At 44.8% G+C, this 20014-nt stretch overlaps 1 protein-coding gene across 2 annotated transcripts; it reads left to right on the forward strand.

Moving 5' to 3' along the window:
- Positions 1-663: 663 nt before the first annotated feature.
- Positions 664-18804, forward strand: zbtb44 (zinc finger and BTB domain containing 44). 2 transcript variants are annotated; one of them, XM_079246908.1, is made up of 6 exons: positions 664-892; positions 4033-5135; positions 6942-7026; positions 7426-7577; positions 10036-10336; positions 16651-18804. In XM_079246908.1, exons 2-6 carry the CDS (start codon positions 4067-4069, stop codon positions 17048-17050), a joined length of 2007 nt encoding a protein of 668 aa, XP_079103034.1. In that variant the 5' UTR covers positions 664-892; positions 4033-4066; the 3' UTR covers positions 17051-18804. The 2 variants fall into 2 exon arrangements, with proteins under 2 accessions (XP_079103034.1, XP_079103035.1); XM_079246909.1 differs by having other exon boundaries at positions 10036-10119; positions 16651-16811.
- The last annotated feature ends 1210 nt before the right edge of the window (positions 18805-20014 follow it).

A 20014-nucleotide genomic window follows, 5' to 3' on the forward strand; every position in this document is an offset into this window, starting at 1 on the left:
AGTGGGAGATCGGGTACGTGTCAATCAAAAGGACACGCCCCTGAATATGCTGAACTTCCAGATTAAATTACTTTTAAATGGGCGAGTTAGAAAAAAATTCACTCTCCCCACAGTTGTCGAGAAGTAAAACCTGACCTATTAAACAGAAGATAGATTTTTTGAACCAGGCTGTAAACATGTTTATTTTTGCTGTGAAGTTGGTCTTTTTAACATGGGAGTCTATGGGGATTTGCTCTGTTTTGCAGCCAGCTCCTAGCGGATGAAGGGGGAACTGAAATTTTATGCACTTCTGCATAGGCTTCACTTTTTTACCGCCGAAGGCTCCGTCAATCTTTCATTTACGGTCTATGGTCCACACCCATTGGGGGGCGCATTTGGGGTCCATGTAGGACATACATCAACAGTTTGGACATGAAACAAAACATACATAAAGGCCAGATAGTTACACCACAGTGTCTAGTGTGCTGCCATTGGTACCACTGGCTGAACGAAGTCAAAAATGTCGTTTCACAGTGTATCATTCACAATTTTTACAATGTTATGTTGTGGAGCGGGGCCCCTGGAACACTCTGGGCCCAGGGCCCTGTGCACGTTTAATACGGCCCTGCTGTACAGTACAGTGAGGGGATGCGCGGTGCATTGTGGGAGTAAAAATACAGCAAACGCAGGAGAGCACAAAGGAATAAAACAGCTCTGCTGCAGCTTTTAATGCGACTTTAATGAAATTTGGATTAATGTTAGTGTTGATTTTAATGGAAAGCTGGCAGATGCGCGGGGAGACCGCGGAGCGTGACTGACCGGAGCGGCGCGGAGAGCGGAGCGGTCGGGCGAGCCGCTGTCAGCGGAGCTGCTCGCATCCCGAGGCCCATCACCACAGGCCCACCAGCGCTAGGTGATCTAGTATGAATGCTTTTGTCCGACTCTTCCAATAGAACTAGACTTGTTGCATTTACTTCTAGCTGGTTATTAGTTTATTATGTGTCTGTTTCTGTAGGTAACGTAGCATAGCTTTAGCTGGGAAGCTAACTGCTAATTAGCAGCAGCAGCGTGAAAACACTGAGGTTAAAATACGGTCTGGACTGAAATATGTGGGTTTAAAATCACTTAAAATAACTTAACCTGAACCTGGCACGTCTCAGCTTTGCTTATGGGATATGCAGCTTTAATTTTGAATGGTAAATCTAAGACTGAAACATAAAACCATATCTGTTTAATGACAGGCGAATTGGAGCTACTAATACTGTATTTATATGTAATATTAAATAAAAGCTTTGGAATTCTTATCTAAAGGGGTTAGGGTGATTGTTATAACCTAAAAGGCCTGCTATCTACTGTCTATTTTGACGTCCCAGTTGGAACCAGTTAGCCAGTGCTTGCTAAACTGGGATTGTTGTTATTGTAGACATGTTTGTTCAGCATCCAGTCAGCTGGAGACTGAACCTTCACGGCTGCCGTACATGTAGCTGCTGGCTGTACTTTTATATTTTTCTAATATAAAAATATAATTAATCCACATACAGTTGTGCTCATGTGTATTCATCTCCTTTCATTCAAGAAAAGGCTGAATTTACAACAGTCACTCAAATAACTGGAGACTTAAAGAAGGAACAATAACTAAAAATTTGCAAAAATATAATTTAGTAATATAAGACACTGTTTTTTCATTTAATTGAGTTGAAAAAAGAAGAAAAAAACCAAACAAACAAATTGGTCCTGGACAAATGAGAGCACTTTTCTGTTGAACAGTGGGACAAAATACCTGTCAACAGGTGCAGAAGTCTGACTGAGAGGAACAGAAAACACCTGACTGGAGCGGAAACATTAAAGGATTGTTCAACTAAATATTAGTTAATGAGTGATGTAATATGTAATAAATTATCTTATTTGTTTGCTTTAAAAAAAAAAAAAAATTCTATTGAACCAGAATTAAAAAGTAATGTAATTATTTTCACAATTTTTTTTAAAATTTATTATTATTTTAGTCAATTTCATCTAATTTTACAGGCATCTGTTTTTTTCCTTCTTTATTTAAAGGGTATGAATAAATATGAGCGCAATTGTATGATCTACTCCTACAAGATCAAAGTGTTTATTATATGTTTATAGCTCAGAATAAATAGGTGTCTGCTTAAGTTGTTCTCACTCATATGTAAATCGCTTTGGATAAAAGCGTCTGCTAAATGACTGTAGAACAGAACAGAATAGAATAGAATAGAACAGAATAGAATAGAATAGAATAGAAAAGCTGGCATGTGCTTTTTCTTTGGCTGCATCATCATTTATTTCCCTAGTGAAGGTAAATAATCTGACGGGAAACATAAGCATGTAAAGATCCTAGTTTTAAGCCTTTACTCTGTTTGCTGGTTCAGACCCGCTGCAGCTCAGGTCCATAACTCACTTTGTCTTTACTGGGCCAACATAGCCCAAGAGTGTTTTCCTTCAGTGTGTGTGTGTGTGTGTGTGTGTGTGTGTGTGTGTGTGTGTGTGTGTGTGTGTGGATGGCGAGTGCTCTTTCCCTGCGAGAGCCCCTCACTTGAGCTTTTGTTTGATGGAAAATCTCATGCCTCAGAGAATCCACATGTCTCTGAGACAGCTGCTGAGCGTCCTGTAGCGCGCTGGCCTCCACATCGGTCTGGCTTGCATCGCTGCACATCTGCTTTGATTGTTGTTACATAACTTGGCATCTTGTCCTCTGTGCTCCCTACCCCACTTCCGAGCCCCCATACACTGCCTTTCCCCTCAGAGAGCACCTTTGTATGAGTTCCGCTGCTTTTTGTGGGGATTTTTATCTTTTGTTTCACGCCTGAATGTTTGACGGTGAGAGCTGGATTTTGTTTAATTGGGTTTATCTTAAAGCTTGTTTATGTTGCCTGATGCCAGTGGTTCCTAAACTTTTTAAGCAGGGGCCCCCTTGTATCAATGACAACAATATCAAGCCCCCCATCCTGTCACATGAACCAAAGAAACACACTAAGAAATGCGTCATTAGTTTAGTGACTGTATTGTAGTTAAAACTATGTCGGTGTTATGATCCATTCTTCTGCTTTAGTGTGAAACGTTTTAAACTTCTTCATGTGAGCTTTTAATTTTAAGTGAGAAGATGCTGCTTTAGTAAAACAACTCTGCTAGATATCAGAGTTTATTTTATGGTTTATTTCTAAAGGATTTTCTTTGTATTCAGGATGAAAAGTCCCCAAATGGTGTTGAAGCTTGTTTGGCTTCAGACTTCATAATATTAGAATATAATATTTTGATATGTGGTCTCATCATTACCCATCATTGATTATTAGTATTAGTTGACTGTTACCTGGTCAAGCAGGAGCAGATATGCTGCGTCATATTCTCTTCTCTTTTATTAGTACTTGGAGTCTTTCTTGTTTATTTATCATCATATTAGGGTTGTGACAATATGCTTTCGTCCTGATTCAATTCCAATTTTTTGGGTGCTGATTTGATTTAAATTGTGATTCTCACAATTCATCAATATTGCTGATTTTTGTAGATTAAAAACAAAAAATATTTACAAAACTTTTTTTACTTGTCATTTTTCTTGATTTCAATGAGGAAGAAAACAACACAGTAGCCGGACCATCATTCTGCTGCTATAACACCCAAGAATACAAGTAAAAAGATCAATAAAAATGACAAAAATTTTGTAATGAATTGTCTTTATTTATTTGGAGAAAAAAAAAAAAGTTTATTTTTTTAGCCACCAAAAAAAAATCTACTTTAAAATTGTAAAGCAAAAAATCCAGATACTCCATTTTCGATTTTCCCACCCCTCATCATCCATCATTACTACTTTTACAGATTTGTCCCGTGCCAAAACCCCCAAGTTTTATTTAGCCTTGCTGCACCCCCCTTTATGATACCCCTGGACCCGCCCCCCAGTTTGGGAATCAGTGCCTCATGCAAACAGTGCTGATTTCCACTAAAAGACAAAATAAGAGAAAAATATGTGCAAACGTAACTGTTGTGTTTGCCATCTCTCTCTCTCTCTCTCTCTCTCTCTCTCTCTCTCTCTCTCTGCAGACCACGTTTTCTTTACAGAGAGAGCAACTCCAACATGGGGGTGAAAACCTTCACTCACAGCTCCACCTCCCACAGCCAGGAGATGCTCGAGAAGCTCAATGCGTTGCGTAACGACGGTCACCTATGTGACGTCACCATCCGGGTCCAAGACAAGCTCTTCCTTGCACACAAAGTGGTCCTGGCCTGCTGCAGTGAGTTTTTCCGCTCCAAGCTGGTGGGCCGACCGGAGGAGGAGGATAAGTTCGTGTTGGACCTTCATCATGTCACAGTTAGTGGTTTTGCTCCTCTGCTGGAATACGCCTACACCTCCACGCTCTCCATCAGCACGGAGAACATCATCGACGTCCTGGCAGCTGCAAGCTACATGCAGATGTTCGCGGTGGCGAGTACATGCTCAGAGTTCATGAAGTCCAGTATTCTTTGGAGCCCGACTAACAACAACAACAACAACAATAACATGGCGGTGGATAAGCCGCATGAATCGGCGGCGGAGAGCGCCTCGTCAAACTGTGCCCTGACTCCTCTGGACGGCAGCGTGTCGCCCGTGTCCTCTGACTGTAGCGTGATGGAGAGAAACGTTCCCATATGCCGCGAGTCGCGGCGGAAACGAAAGAGTTTTGTAACCATGGCGTCGCCGGAGAGTCCGCTGAAGTGCACGACACAGATGGTCACCACCTCGCCGCAGATCCCAAACCCCTCGCCGTCGTTTTCAGACGGCACAGCCCAGCCTGTGGAGTCCTCCCTGGCCTTCCCGTGGACTTTCCCGTTCGGCATTGACCGAAGGTTCCACTCAGACAAGTCTAAGCTACCGGAGAGCCCCCGCTGCTTGGACCAGGGCGCTCCGGGGACCTCGGAGGGCGTGGTGGCTCGTCGGCTCAGCGACTTCCTGACATGCGAGAGCTCCAAGGCAGTGCCGTCCCCGGTAGCAGCAGAGGAGGAGGACGTTCGGGTGAAGGTGGAGCGCCTTAGCGACGAGGAGGTCCAAGAGGCGTCGTCACAGCCGGTCAGCGCCTCTCAGAGCTCACTGAGTGACCAGCAGACGGTGCCGGGGAGCGAACAGGTCCAGGAGGAGCTCCTCATTAGTCCACAATCCTCCTCGATAGGTGGGACAGCAGGTGTTATGTACAGAGGATGTTTATCTGATGTCAATGTGAAATGTTCTCCATGTTGGGGGGAAATCCATCTCCACGTTCAGGGCGCTCACTGGTAACCTCCACATTACGCTGACAAGAGAAGCAAAGTGTCATTATGGCGACGTTCACACTGCAGGTCTCGCTGCTCATATCGGATGTTTTTGTGAAATCCGAATTTTTTGAAAGTTCGTTCACATTTCCGATCAAACGTGACTTGTATGTGATCTCCTGTTTGAACATCATGCACACCAGAAGCGTCCCGCATGCTAGAAGACACGGCGACGGGCAGTGAGCGTGACGTCTTTGTGTTTGCAGAAGTAAACATGGACGGCAGCAGAGCATTTGCTATTTTAAACGTTTTGTCCAACCGTAGCCACAACATTGTGAATGGGTTTGTTTTAAGGGGACGTTTACGGAAGAGGAAAGTAAAAGTTTTAGTCAAGACATTTTGTGGAGCTGCAGCAGCAACAACTGTAGAGAGAAACGTTTGGGTACGGAGTCGCAGTCAGGATTGGTGGGAGAGTGATGTGACGCATTTACCGGTAAAGAGTTCATAAACAACAAATGCAGAAGAATGACGTTTGTCGTGTGTCGGATTAATGCGACCAGACCGTTCAGACTGAAGTCGCATGGCAAAAGATCAGATACATATCGGGTTTAGGACCACATATCCAAGCGGCCTGGGTCGCATTAGAAAATATCAGATCTGTGTCGTTCAGACTGTTAAGAAAAGATCGGTTACATGTCGCATCGGGGCTCAAACACCGGACTGAAGTCACTTCAGCCTGTAGTGTGAACGTAGCGTATGATGCCAAATTGGGACTAATTACTAACGTGGGTCTTTACAAGATGCTGAACAACCAATGAGGCTCAGTTTGGAATGAGTTTCAGTCTAATTCACAGATTCTATTTTGTGTTTGGTGTAACTTTGTTCATCTGTAAAGAATCAAAAAACCTACGATCAGTAACCTTTTCTGGACCAGATCCTCCTGCACAGGAAGCAGCATGACAAGCGGGACGTGACACACAAGATGTTTGCTGATAGCACGCAGCAGTGCTAATGTGTAGCAAAGCAGCAACGCTAACATGTAGCATATAGGGCAAATATAGAACACATTCTTAGGATTACTTTGCTCATAACTAGAATGACTTTACTTGTTCTTTGGGCTTTTTAGCTCATTTCTACGATTACTTTGCTCATTAACAGGTCTAATTTACTCATTCTTAGGATCACTTTATTCATACCTATGACCACTATTATATTAATTCCTGCTTATTTTACTTATTCTTAGCACTACTTTCCTCATTCCTAGGACTGCCTTTACTCTTTCCTAGGACTGAAGGTCCATGAGGAGTTCTTCATTAGTCTGCAGTTCTTCTCTATAGATGGAAATGGTCTCTTTTAACACCCATTCTACTGTCAGATAGAAGTACATCAGCTGCTGCGTGTTGTCTGGGACGTTTACCACTGCACTCAAGATGAAAATCTGCTGCTTCACTTCCTCTCGGTGTGTTGATCACAAAGCTGCTGCAGCTGAGGACACAACTAAAGAGAAAAGATGAAAAACTGGTCAAAAACTAAATAAGATGATGGACATAGTTGATCTTCTGTAAACAGAAGATGTAATCCCCCAACATGGCAGATCAATCCCACAGATCTGTTGGTGGTGATGTGTGTGTGTTGTCTGTTAACCAATCCTGTCTGATATAACATGCTCTGGGGTTTATTCTCCAATTTATGCCATCCTGAGTTATTCCTTTTCTTAATCTTCCCAGGATCCATGGATGAAGGAGTATCGGAGGGTCTGCCGTCAATGCAGAGCACCTCCAATGCCGGAGGACATGCCGAAGATGACGAGAGGTATCACGACTTATCGGAACAGTTTGTCAGAACTTGTACTGAACAAGTCAGAGGCAGTAAAGAGGAGACTGACGCGGGCCTTCTGATGGAGCGTCTCGGATACATCTGTTAGATCGTCATGTTGAGACAATCCTCTGTAACATAAAGACTGCTCTAAGCTGTCAGAGCCTCGAGCCTGAACATTACCTCAGACAGGTCGTCTGTGGACGTCAGATGCTGATGCATATCATCGTCCTCGCCTTCCACTTAGTGTCATGTTTGGACGCTGAAACCTGACGTCAGTTAGGGCGAATTAGGACGAGTTGTCTCTGGAAGAATAGTCTGGAAAGGGTTTGGTGTGGCCATGTCAGCTCATACTAACCTCATGTTTTTTTTTTTTTTACTTTCTCTGTGTTTCAGGCTTGAAGGTATTCAGTATCCATACCACCTTTATATAAGTCCTTCAGCCCGGCCCGGAACCAACGGCCCTGACCGGCCCTTTCAGTGTCCGACCTGCGGAGTCAGATTCACTCGCATTCAAAATCTCAAACAGCACATGCTCATACACTCTGGTAGGTAAAACTAAAGACAGAATATTACCATGCATCTGTGACCACTACATCAGGTAGCATGGTTGGTGTTGCTGCTTTTCAGCTAATCAGGTTTCATATAGTCTGCTTTATTTAAAAGGAACTGAACCAAAGTGGTCATTTGTCTGATACGCCGATATTTAACAGAGTACTCGGCTGAATCTGTGTCGTGTTTATACTGAGCTGAGCCACTGGAGAACAAAAGGATCAAACTCATCGCAGCAGAAGCAGAGATCCAATCTCCAATTCCACACATTCCTGTCCCTTTCCCAGACCAGAACTGGGATTCTGAGTGAAACTGGATCACCAATACTTCTGTCTTAGATTTGGAGTCGTCGTGCTGCTGCCTGATGCTGCAGGACGCTTCTTTCTGACTCCGTATTCCCAAATGCTTTTCATTAAAAAGTTTTAGCCTCATCAGTCACATGACTCCAGGATGTTATTAGACCTGACAGGTGTCCTTTTTCACTATCAATCATGATGATCGTTTGTTTATTTAACCCTTTAGTTGCCAGTGATTTGAATGTTATACAGTAAATGTGAAAGATGTGTCATGTGAGCCGGAGTTTACCATTAATTACGTGTTGTGACATCACACGTGGACAGCCAATTGTTGACAGTTGGTCCACACGTCTGCCATCTACTGGTGGAAAGTGGGAACAGGTTTATCTTCTCCTTCTGGAGACATGGCCTGGCGCTTGTCAGAGTTTTGCCACTTTGGTGCTTAAAAAGTTAATATTTTAAGTCTTTTTCTGTGTTTTGATGCCAACATAACGATAATATAGAAACAAAGGAAAGTAGCATAAATCTGCTTCGGTGTGTGGAATAAATAAATCCTATTTACAAATAAATCCTACACAGAATGGATTTGGCACACAGAAAACAGATTAAAAGAGTATAGGGCCTCTACCTGAACCTCTATCTAGTCCTCTACCTGGTCCTCTACCTGGACCACTACCTGGATCTCGACCTGGTCCTCTACCTGAACCTCTATCTAGTCCTCTACCTGGTCCTCTACCTGGACCACTACCTGGATCTCGACCTGGTCCTCTACCTGAACCTCTATCTAGTCCTCTACCTGGACCTCTAGTTGGTCGTCCACTTGGACCTCTGCCTGGACCTTTAACTTGACAACTACCAGAACCTTTACCTGGACTGCTACCTGGTCCTCTGCCTGAACCTCTATCTAGTCCTCTACCTGAACCTCTTATCTAGTCCTCTACCTGGACCTCTACTTGGTCGTCCACTTAGTCCTCTACCTGGACCTCTACTTGGTCGTCCACTTGGTCCTCTACCTGGACCTCTACTTGGTCGTCCACTTGGTCCTCTACCTGGACCTCTACTTGGTCGTCCACTTGGTCCTCTACCTGGACCTCTACTTGGTCGTCCACTTGGTCCTCTACCTGGACCTCTACTTGGTCGTCCACTTGGTCCTCTACCTGGACCTCTACTTGTTCGTCCACTTGGTCCTCTACCTGGACCTCTACTTGGTCGTCCACTTGGTCCTCTACCTGGACCTCTACTTGTTCGTCCACTTGGTCCTCCACCTGGACCTCTACTTGTTCGTCCACTTGGTCCTCCACCTGGACCTCTACTTGTTCGTCCACTTGGTCCTCTACCTGGACCTCTACTTGGTCGTCCACTTGGTCCTCTACCTGGACCTCTACTTGGTCGTCCACTTGGACCCCTGCCTGGACCTCTACTTGGTCGTCCACTTGGACCCCTGCCTGGACCTTTAACTGGCCAGCTACCGGAACCTTTACCTGGACTGCTACCTGGTCCTTTGCCTGAACCTCTATCTGGTCCTCTGACTTGATAACTATCTGATCCTCTACTTGGTTCTCTACCTGGACCTCTACTTGGACCTCTGCCTGGTCCTATACCTGGACCACTACCGGAACCTTTACCTGGTCCTCTACCTAGACCGCTATCTGGTTGTCTACCTGGGCCTCTGCCTGGATACCTGGACTACTCCCTGAACCTCTATCTGGTGAATGACTGCTGAATTATCACCAGTAAGACCATCATGAAACAGAAGATACCTCAAAGACCAGGACCGCTCAGCAGCTAGAGTCCTTTGTCAGACCTGAATAAGAAGTCCAGCTGTTGATGTCCTCAGTTCCAGATGTGTACAGAAGCAGACTGTGTTTCTATTTTCATTTTCAAACTGGGCTGATATTTATCATGAAATGGTATAAATAGTCTATCTGTCGATGAGTTATACGTTCATTGCTCTTTAGAGGGACAAGAGAGAAGTTTCTGAGTCTTGGCCCAAAATATCATCGATTTTTCCTGAAGATAAATGTAAATCCTGAGGAAGAATTTGTGGATATCCTGCACAGTTGTAGTTTGTTTACATGAGCTTACATCCTCCCTCCTTTTCATCGTGTAGACAGGTCAGTTCTGACACCTGTGTGATGTTTTCTTCTCCCCCCACCAGGCATAAAACCTTTCCAGTGTGACCGCTGTGGGAAAAAGTTCACACGGGCCTACTCCCTAAAGATGCATCGGCTGAAGCACGAAGGTAAACGCTGTTTCCGGTGCCAGATTTGTAGCGCCACATTCACGTCCTTCGGTGAATATAAGCACCACATGAGGGTCTCCCGACACATAATCCGCAAGCCGCGGATTTATGAGTGCAAAACATGCGGCGCCATGTTCACCAACTCTGGCAATTTAATTGTACACCTGAGGAGTCTGAACCATGAGGCCTCCGAGCTAGCAAACTACTTCCAGAGCAGGTGAGGAGTCTGGGGGTGCTGATCCCCATCATTTACTCAGATCTCACCTGGATCAGAAAATAACCGCAGTTTAGATGAAGTTCATTGGATCGTTGTCCTGACTGTGGTTATAAGAACTGTTTTTCAGATGTCAATGCTCAGATCATTTGTAGCTGAAGTATTTGATTGTATTTACTGAAGAATTGTTAAAAGTTATTGTTTGACGTGTCAAAATGCAGACGTGTTTGGTTTCTTAATGAGAGCAGAAAACCAGGAATCAGAGGTGAAAGAAGGAACTGTGACATGATGTTTCTGATGTTCTCTACTACTGATATGGTTTGGTTTCTGAACCATTACACAAACTTTTGTTGCAGTTTCCTTTTTAACCACAGTGCCTTTAATCTGTTCTCGATTATCTCAAACAAACTGGTTTAGAGTTGGAGAAGGTAGAAGTTAAAAGCACATCATGAACACGACCATTCAAAGTTTATGTCAGACAAAGCGTCTACTGAGTAAAGCTTATTCCATCCTCCATGAGAAGCAAGAACTGAGTTCTTGTTCTTGAGGCTGTAAGAACAAGAAAAAACTTCTTTTTCATCAGGTCCATCCATCCTCTGCGAGACGCAGGTGTGCAGCGGGGAGGGATCATGTCTGCTTTATGTACAATCAACCTGGTTGTTACCTCCTCCAGGTTGTTTTTCCCGTCGTCTTTGTGCTCAAGATAACTTAAAAGGTTATGGAGGGATTTTTATAAACATTTCCAGAGTTGTTGGAAATGTGAAAATGAAGAACTGATTAAATTCTGGTGGTGATCCGGATCACCGTTTGGATCCAGGAATGTTTTAAAAGGATTCTTTAACATGCTTGGCAAAGGCTTCCGTTCTCCAAGTGCTTTTCTAGTTTCATATTTAACGAGCAACTTCGTCCGCTGCAGGGCGGGTCGTGCACGCGGCAGGGCGGGTCGTGCACGCGGCAGGGCGGGTCGTGCACGCGGCAGGGCGGGTCGTGCACGCGGCTGGGTCCGAGTGTTTTAACGCCACGTGTAAAAATGTTCCTTTCTCACCACCTCGATCAGCTGTTTTATCAAAACAATCTGTTTTACCTGCAACAGTAAAAACACGGAAGCAGCAACTCCGCGTCATGCTTACTCCGTGTTAACCACACCCACCTCACATGTCCGACCAATCACACGGTACTTCTTGGAGCCCCACAAGAAAAAAGTTCTGGCAGCCTGATTTGTCGAGAACTGTCTTCAAACGCGTCCGTGAGAACAAAATGACGCCATTTTCTTCTCAAGGCCTTGAGAACAAGAAAAAAGTTCTTGTTTCTCGTGGAGGATGGAACAAGCTTAAGTTACTACATCTGTATTAGCTGTTTCTTAACACTTGAAAATCCAAAGTATTTTTTGGTATTTGGTCCATCTGTTCATTTTTAATCTAAACCATCCTGCAGGAGCTGAGCACTTTAAATCCCAGTGATGTTTCCATGGAAACGGGATGTTTTCAGTCTGAGCTGTCAGATTACGAGGTTACAATGATGTAAAATGAATGTATGAATAGATAAAGCATCATAAAGAGCAACCAGAAAACAGAAGTTTGTAGAAATATTGTAGAAATTTAGGTCTAAAAGTGCATCAAACCTATTGGAACTGTAACAAGCACACAACAGAAACTGTTTCCATGTTTCCACACGTCTTCCTGCTACTATCTACCTGCTGTCCTCACTGCAGCACCTCCACCTCAGCTGCATCCCAAACGTCTTCTTGGCTTTATTCCAGCCATAGAGGATCATTATTTTCCTGCTTTTCTCATCACTTGTTGATCTTTGGCTGCTCCTGATTGGACGTTACCGTCAGTTTAAGCTCTCTGATTGGTGGAAAGTCTGACAGGAAGTGTCTTCATCATCATGTCCAGGTGAAAATAGAGGTCTCTTAGCAACATGGTGGTGATGGTGATGGTGGGAGGAAGCCAGAGTCACCGGAGAGAACCCCACGCATACGGGGAGAACATGCAAACTCCACACAGGAAAGGCCACTGTCCAAACCTCACCAATCTCGTAGAGTAAGAAATCAATCAAGAAAGTTTAGCCTGGCTGAGGTATGGAGAACAAGCTGCAAGATGTCTCCAACCATGTTGACGAGGACAAGTTGACATCATTTTGTTCTTCTGGCCTGAGAGAAGGTTCTGGCTCCTCCCAGGATGGATCAGGTTCAACCCGATGAGGAAGTTCAGTAATCTGAATCAAGTGTGTTGGAGGAGGAACGTTGCAAGAACATGCAGGATGATGGGTTCCGATCAACACTGTTGCTAGGTGACCAATCTTTCTCCCCTTCAGAACCCGAGATGCCAATAGCTGAGAAAGTTCTTCATCAGCAGTAAAGCGTTTTGTTGCCTTCTCGGCATCGTCGTCTGTGAGCTTCCTCATCGGCTCCAGATGATGTCTTCAGACATGATTTCCTCATGAACTTTTAATCGACCCGTCTCTCCCCCACGCTCTTCTTTACCAGTCCTCTTACATTGAAGGTTTACATGCCTGCCCTCTAGTGGTGGATTGTGGTAACAGGTTTCAGCTCTCTTTTTGGCCTGGTGCTCGTCTCATTTTTGCAACTTTGGCACTTGAAGGGTTAAGTTGTGCTTTACAGGCCGTGCCATGTGGATCTTCTCACCTCTGCGGAGCTAGGATAGCATCTTATCGCTTTCATTTTAGTTCTTTCAGCTGAATGTTGTTAGGTGTTAAGTCCAACACTGCAGATGAGTTTAGGCTGAATGACATCTCAGACTGACTTGATACTAATCAGACGATCCTGCAAGACGAAATGTTAATATCTTGCAGTTTTTTTCTTTGTTTCCATTGGAACATGGTGTCCTGATCCAGATCAAGTGGTTATTTGTTTTTATTAGCAGCTTAACCCACAAAGCCTCATTAAAGTCAGAACACAGTGTCTTTTATAAAGTCTGAGTGTTTTTATTTCCCAGACTTTTCCACTTCTTAATCAACTCAAGCCCTCATGGGTCAGCGGGACTCAAACGGGCCGTTGGCTACTCAAACTTTTTATAGTAGAAGGTCTACTTCTGGGATCATAGTGGTAAGGAAAATTCTCCGTCTGCTCAGGCAGACCATTTAACTCTCGTCCCTCATCTTCACATAAGTTTCCTTTGACCGCCTGTCTCTGTCAGAGGACAGACACTCTCAATCTTAATGTATTTATTCTGGATCAGTAATTGCAGCTGTAGGTTGGTGTGCACGTGTCGAGCTACAGGACGCCGTCATCTGACAGAGTCAGAAACACTCACCAGTGTGAGCTTAAAAACTTCCATTATGCTATGTTAAAGTAAACAACATAACTGGATTTCAGGTCTATGTTGCACGAAGTAGAATGACTAAAACTCATATCTCTGATTTGTCTGGGCTAAAATAGATATTAATTATTATTAATAATGAATCAAACTGCTCATTTTGTTCACAAGTTTTGTCACAAGCAGTTTTACTTATTATCAAGAATTAAATAGATTATTTACAGATTTTTTCTGTCTCTTCTCAAAATGACCTGGACATGATGATGAAGACACATCCTGTCAGACTTTCCACCAATCAGAGAGCTTAAACTGACGGTAACGTTGACTGAGATTGAAAAGGTTCAGTTTATACAGGATGGTTCATTTTTAAAAGGTACTGGGAAAAAAAATGGCTTAAAGTTTAAATGGTTAAAGTGGTGGTGTGCGAGGGAGGGGTGCTGAAAGAATCTGGATGTAAAGGACGTTTATGATACATCTCCACATCTCACCCAGTCAGCTTACTGTTTTATGTGGAGGGAACTCACAATGTCATTGAAAATGTCTGCAGAACAACCAGCTAAATGAGCTCAACTGCACAAATTTCTTTTACAGGGTCTAAAGATGTTTTATTCCAGCGACAAAGCAAACTAACCACATGTTTTTGTCCTCTACAGTTGTGTGTAATTGTTGTATGTGTGATTGTGGAGTGATATGAATGTTGCAGTGTTGCATGAGCTGATGGAAACAGACGCATTCTCCCAATAAAGGCTCAGCTTCAGGATCAGAACAGAATATAAACCAAGGTTCCTGCAGTTCCTCAAACAAGTCTCCCACAGACTTCCAAATCTGCATGTAATAGCTTAAATTAGGACAGCTTTGGTCCTTAATTTTACGTGGAAGGTCTGAAATAAAGTTGTACGCTGTATTACGTTTAAAAGTGTCGGAAAAATGTCTGAACTGCAAAGTGACGGTGGTGAACTAATTTCCTCCCGTTCCAACCCAACCATTATATAAAAAACAGGTACCAATGATGGCCAACTTTGGGGAACGTTTTACCCGACACATACATGAAGTCTTTATTTACACGTGACAGAAAAGATACCTGACAGAAGCTGCGTTTCCATTACATTTTTTTTTCAAAATAAAAGCGATATTTTTAAGTTTTGACAAACAACAATTGCGATTTTGCAGCTGTTTCCATTGAACAGTGTTTATCGCATAGGCTACAGTTCTCGTAAAATCTCCTCAGACGGACGACATTTTACAAGAACTTCGGCCAAAGCACAGTAGAAACATAACGTAATTTTGGGGTTTTCTACCTGCTGCGGAGAATTTGTTATGACTTTCCGAAGCTTTTCTCCCTCATTTTCTTTTCTAAAACTCTGAAATTCGTTGTTGCTTGTTCTGTAACGCGATCTTTACTAGAAGTGAACTGGTCATGACCCCCCACGTCACGTTCGGGTGCACGTAAATGCGAAAAAAGTGTTTCCATTACACTTTTGCGATACGTTTCTGTATCGGAACGTCTGAAAATCCACCTCATTAGAGTCCAAAATTTTTTTAGTGATATCTATGACTTTTCCAAATATAGGTGTTTTCATTTGCGTTTTTTATTGCTATATTTAGTTTTTGCACAATTCAAGGTGTAATGGAAACACAGCTAGAGACTCAAGAACTGGATTCAGTCAGTAAAATATGAAAATTTATGGACAAAGGGGCATTATCGGCTGGGTTGACACGGGTGGAGAACCCATTCATATGTCGGTGTAGCTAGTCCAAGAAGAACATCAAACTGGGAATGATGAGGATCAAGGCTTTGGAGTCACATGAGCAATCAGCGAAGCACAGCTTTGGGAAACGGGAAACTCCATCTGTGTTTGCGTCTGAGCAGTCTGGTAAAGATACCCTACAGGCAGCATCGGACAGTGTGACTCAATCAGCAGTACAACCTCCACATGACATTTAACTTTACCCCAACCCGAGAGCCGAAGGGTCACAGAGGTTAAACACTGTGCCAAATTTTGACATTAACTTGGTCTAGTTGTAGAAGAAATGCCATCCATTCACTCCCAGATCAATGGGATGATCAGTGGAAATAAATTAATTTTCTTTGTTTTGCCAGTGTGGCCATGAAAAGGCTGTTAAATTCTGTTCTAAATGTTCTTAACCATCCTTAAATTTACCTTGTAAAAACCTGATAGACTGAAAAGTTCTTCAGGGAGAGAATCAACCTGCAGGTCCTCCATCACACACCGTGATGGCCGAGCAGGGAAGAAACAGTCAGGCACAGGTTTAAAGTTCAAACATATGTTAACATGTTAAAGTTAACATGACTGACTAAATCCGGCCCTTAAAGAGGTCATGGCAACAAAACTATACTCAAACCAAACTGAAAGAACTAGCTAACTAACTAACTCAAGCAAACAAAATGAAACAAACGGACCTAAAAAAAAATTACCACAAGGGGAAACTTACATAATGGCTGATCAGCCCAAACAAAACCAGACAAAAACACCACAAAAAAACCCCAAAAAAACCAAAAAACAAACAACCTAACTAAATGAACAAAAGAAAACCCTAAATTCCCCCTACTATTTCTGCAACTGGTCTGGTCCAACTAGCTGCTCCACCCCATGGCAACCTGCTGGTTCACAGCCAAGAGTTTTAAATTAAACCCTGGTTAAACAAAATGAATGTCCCTACACTGATACCACCTATGAGTGACTGTAGACGCAGCCATCACACACACCCATCTGTCTCTTCCCTCCATTTCTTTCAGTCTTCTTTTTCCTCGCATTAAAATATGAAGCGATGCCTTGCAGTGATGATGAACCATGTGTCCATGCTCGAGTTAGGGACGACAAGCTGCTTGTGGGTTAACGTCCCGCTAACCTGCAGATAGAAACCTGTAGATATCCTGTTTGCATCAGAGTTGTGTGTGTGTGTGTGTGTGTGTGTGTGTGTGTGTGTGTGTGTGTGTGGGGGGGGGGGGGGGGGAGGAATATGTCTGGATGTGAATGGAAGGATCCCGAGCTCAGAGTCTCTTCTTCGTCCTTGCAGTGATTTCCTCGTGCCCGACTACCTGAGCCAGGTGCAGGAGGAGGAGGAGGCACTGGGAGTCCAGTATGAGCTGGAGGAATCCCAACATCACCCGGTCTACCCGGGCACCACCTCCCCCGCCACTGCCGCCTCATCCTCCTCCTCAGTCCAGATGCCCGTCATCTCCCAGGTCTCCTCCTCCACCCAGAACTGCGAGAGCTCCTCTGGCTTCCTCTCGCCCGAACCCTTGGATCCCCTGGAAGCCCAAGGCTCCCTCAAGTTGGACGCCGACGACACGGCAATCATGACGGAGGAGACGAAGACGGACGGCAGCGTCGGAGGCAGTTCCCCGGAGGCGTCTGAAGAGGAGCAGCAGCAGCACGCTGAGGCCAAGGAGGCGGCTTCCATTACCATAGAGTGATTCAAGTCTTGTTCGTCACGTCTCATCTTGCAGTCATGTCATATGGGATAATGAGATGATTGGACGCCATATGGGATAATGAGATGATTGGACGCCATATGGGATAATGAGATGATTGGACACGTGGGACGGTTAGGATGCAGTGGTGGAAGTTTCCTGAAGCTTCGTGACTTTTTTTTGTCCTACAAGCAAAACTGAAGCACTTACTTGAGTCCGAGTTTTCTCTGGACGTCATCATGTGGGGCGGTCCGGGTCTCAGAGCCCCGTTTCTGCCTCCAGACAGTGTCCAGAAATAGGAAGTTGGTTTTTCCCATATGACGTGAATGCATCATCTATGTCTTAGCTAATGTGAGGTCTGTTAAATCCAAGCCTTGCTCTACTTTGGAAAGTGCCTGAGTTCACATTAAAGTATCACGTAGAGGAAGAAGAGGACTTGAACGGCCGATCAAGTCTTTAAAAAAAAACAAAGAAACTTGTATTTTATTTGTAGATGATGCTGCTTCGTGTGGGCAGAGACTTTTTCCTCCGCTGCCGTTGGAAAACTGTTCAATGTCAATATAACCTGTACTGCAATAGGTCGTACTGTAGTTCTATTTGGATGCTGTGTGTGTGTGTGTGTGTGTGTGTGTGGGGTTTCTGTGTCAGGTGTGTGTGTGTACCTGCATCTCTTTAATCAGTATGGACACAGTACATTTCACTTTTAAATGTTAAGACTTGAAATCTTCCCCAGGATGTGTGAGGTGTTTATTTCCACGGCGAACGCTGTCCAATCAAAGCTCTTCTCTCTGAAAACTAAAAACTGTTTTTTTAGTTTTTATTTTTAAGAAAAAAAAATCAGATAAATGTGAGAAAAGTCCCGTAACTGCAGTGTTCTTTTCCCAGAGAGGAAGATTTATGTAGCAGCTGCTTAACAAAGTGGTTTTTTTTGCCAACATGATGGATTTAAAATCCTGCATTTACCACGTGGTACATTTCTTCTTCTTTGGTACATCATGTGAGTTTTTCCTGTTTTAAAGCTTGTGAAACGTTTATTTACAGAAAATGTAGGAAAGGGGAAAGGTTTGGTGTAGAAGGGTTCACTGAGAGCCTCGGGGGGAAGGCCAGCAGGAGTCGGTGCCTCTGAGCCAGCGTTCCCGTCCTGGTGTTCTTGCTGAAGCGCTCGGTGATACGTCTGCTGTAAAGCTACAGCCCGATTGGCCGGGAGGTTTAATGTGATTTAGGACGCAACGGGAGCTGGTGTGTGTGAATGCAGATACTGTGAGATGAGTGTGTGAAGAAGGAACTGATCAACGGCTCGACAGCCGGCTGTCCTTCATGGTGTTTGTGCTTGTTTTGGTGGAACATCCTCCTCCTGCGACCCGTGTTGTGCCAACATGGTTGCTGTGCCTGAACTCTGAGAAGATAATGACGCCCATGGAGACGCTCCATGAGTCGAATGCTACTGACGGTGACTCTGATACGTCCATTTTATTTTCAGCCCCCCTCAACGTGACCCCAAACAGCATGGCAGCAGGACGTAATCACTCACACAGGGTTGATTGTAGGATAACCCCCACAGCCCCACCCCCAACCCCAGTCCCACCAACCTCACTCCCACCAACCTCACTCCCACCAACCCCAGTCCCACCAACCTCACTCCCACCAACCCCCCACTCCCACCAACCCCAGTCCCACCATACCCCCAGTCCCACCAACCCTAGTCCCACCAACTCCAGTCCCACCATACCCCCAGTCCCACCAACCCTAGTCCCACCAACCCCCCACTCCCACCAACCCCAGTCCCACCAACCCTAGTCCCACCAACCCCCCACTCCCACCAACCCCAGTCCCACCATACCCCCAGTCCCACCAACCCTAGTCCCACCAACCCCCCACTCCCACCAACCCCAGTCCCACCATACCCCCAATCCCACCAACCTCACTCCCACTAAACCCAGTCCCACCAACCCTAGTGCCACCAACCCCCCACTCCCACCAACCCCAGTCCCACCATACCCCCAGTCCCACCAACCCTAGTCCCACCAACCCTAGTCCCACCAACCCCCACTCCCACCAACCCCAGTCCCACCAACCTCACTCCCACCAACCTCACTCCCACCAACCCCAGTCCCACCAACCTCACTCCCACCAACCTCACTCCCACCATACCCCAGTCCCACCAACCCTAGTCCCACCAACCTCACTCCCACCAACCCCAATCCCACCATACCCCCAGTCCCACCAACCCTAGTCCCACCAACCTCACTCCCACCAACCTCACTCCCACCAACCCCAGTCCCACCAACCCCAGTCCCACCAACCTCACTCCCACCATACCCCAAGTCCCACCATACCCCAAGTCCCACCATACCCCAAGTCCCACCATACCCCAAGTCCCACCAACCCTAGTCCCACCAACCTCACTCCCACCAACCCCAGTCCCACCAACCTCACTCCCACCAACCCTAGTCCCACCATACCCCCAGTCCCACCATACCCCCAGTCCCACCATACCTCCAGTCCCACCAACCCCAGTCCCACCAACCCAGCCTCGGTCCTGACAGGTGAAATGCATTCAGAGCTGGCGTCGGCCTGTGCCATCCTTTCTGTCACTTTCTAAAAGTTGTGCCATTTGCCCATTTTCTCTGGGTACAAATCAAGCTTTTTCCGCCAGGACCAAATGTTCTCTGTCGTGTTGGGGATTTGCCATGGCAATCAGTAGTTGCACATGATACAAGGAAGAGATAATCATTTGAAGTCTGCTCTATTTAACAAAGGGGTCCTGCTGTTCAGCCCCTCTAAACACTGTATAATGTTGTGCATTGAAGAGGCTAGCCTTAGTAAATGGACCTATTAACTCTAGTTGCACAATGTTGATATATACGTGTATATATACACATATATATATATATATATATATATATATATATATATATATATATATATATATATGTATATATATGTATATGTATATGAAAAAAGGTT

This window comes from Telmatherina bonti (genome assembly GCF_933228915.1).
Source record: "Telmatherina bonti genome assembly, chromosome: 9".
Classification (NCBI taxonomy): domain Eukaryota; kingdom Metazoa; phylum Chordata; class Actinopteri; order Atheriniformes; family Telmatherinidae; genus Telmatherina; species Telmatherina bonti.

Excerpts from the sequence above, each read along its gene's own strand:
- zbtb44 (XM_079246908.1), top strand. The coding sequence starts at position 4,067 with ATGGGGGTGAAAACCTTCACTCACAGCTCCACCTCCCACAGCCAGGAG. Across the intron at positions 5,136-6,941 it reads TCCACAATCCTCCTCGATAG|GATCCATGGATGAAGGAGTA; the intron begins GTGGGACAGCAG and ends TAATCTTCCCAG. Across the intron at positions 10,337-16,650 it reads GCAAACTACTTCCAGAGCAG|TGATTTCCTCGTGCCCGACT; the intron begins GTGAGGAGTCTG and ends TCGTCCTTGCAG.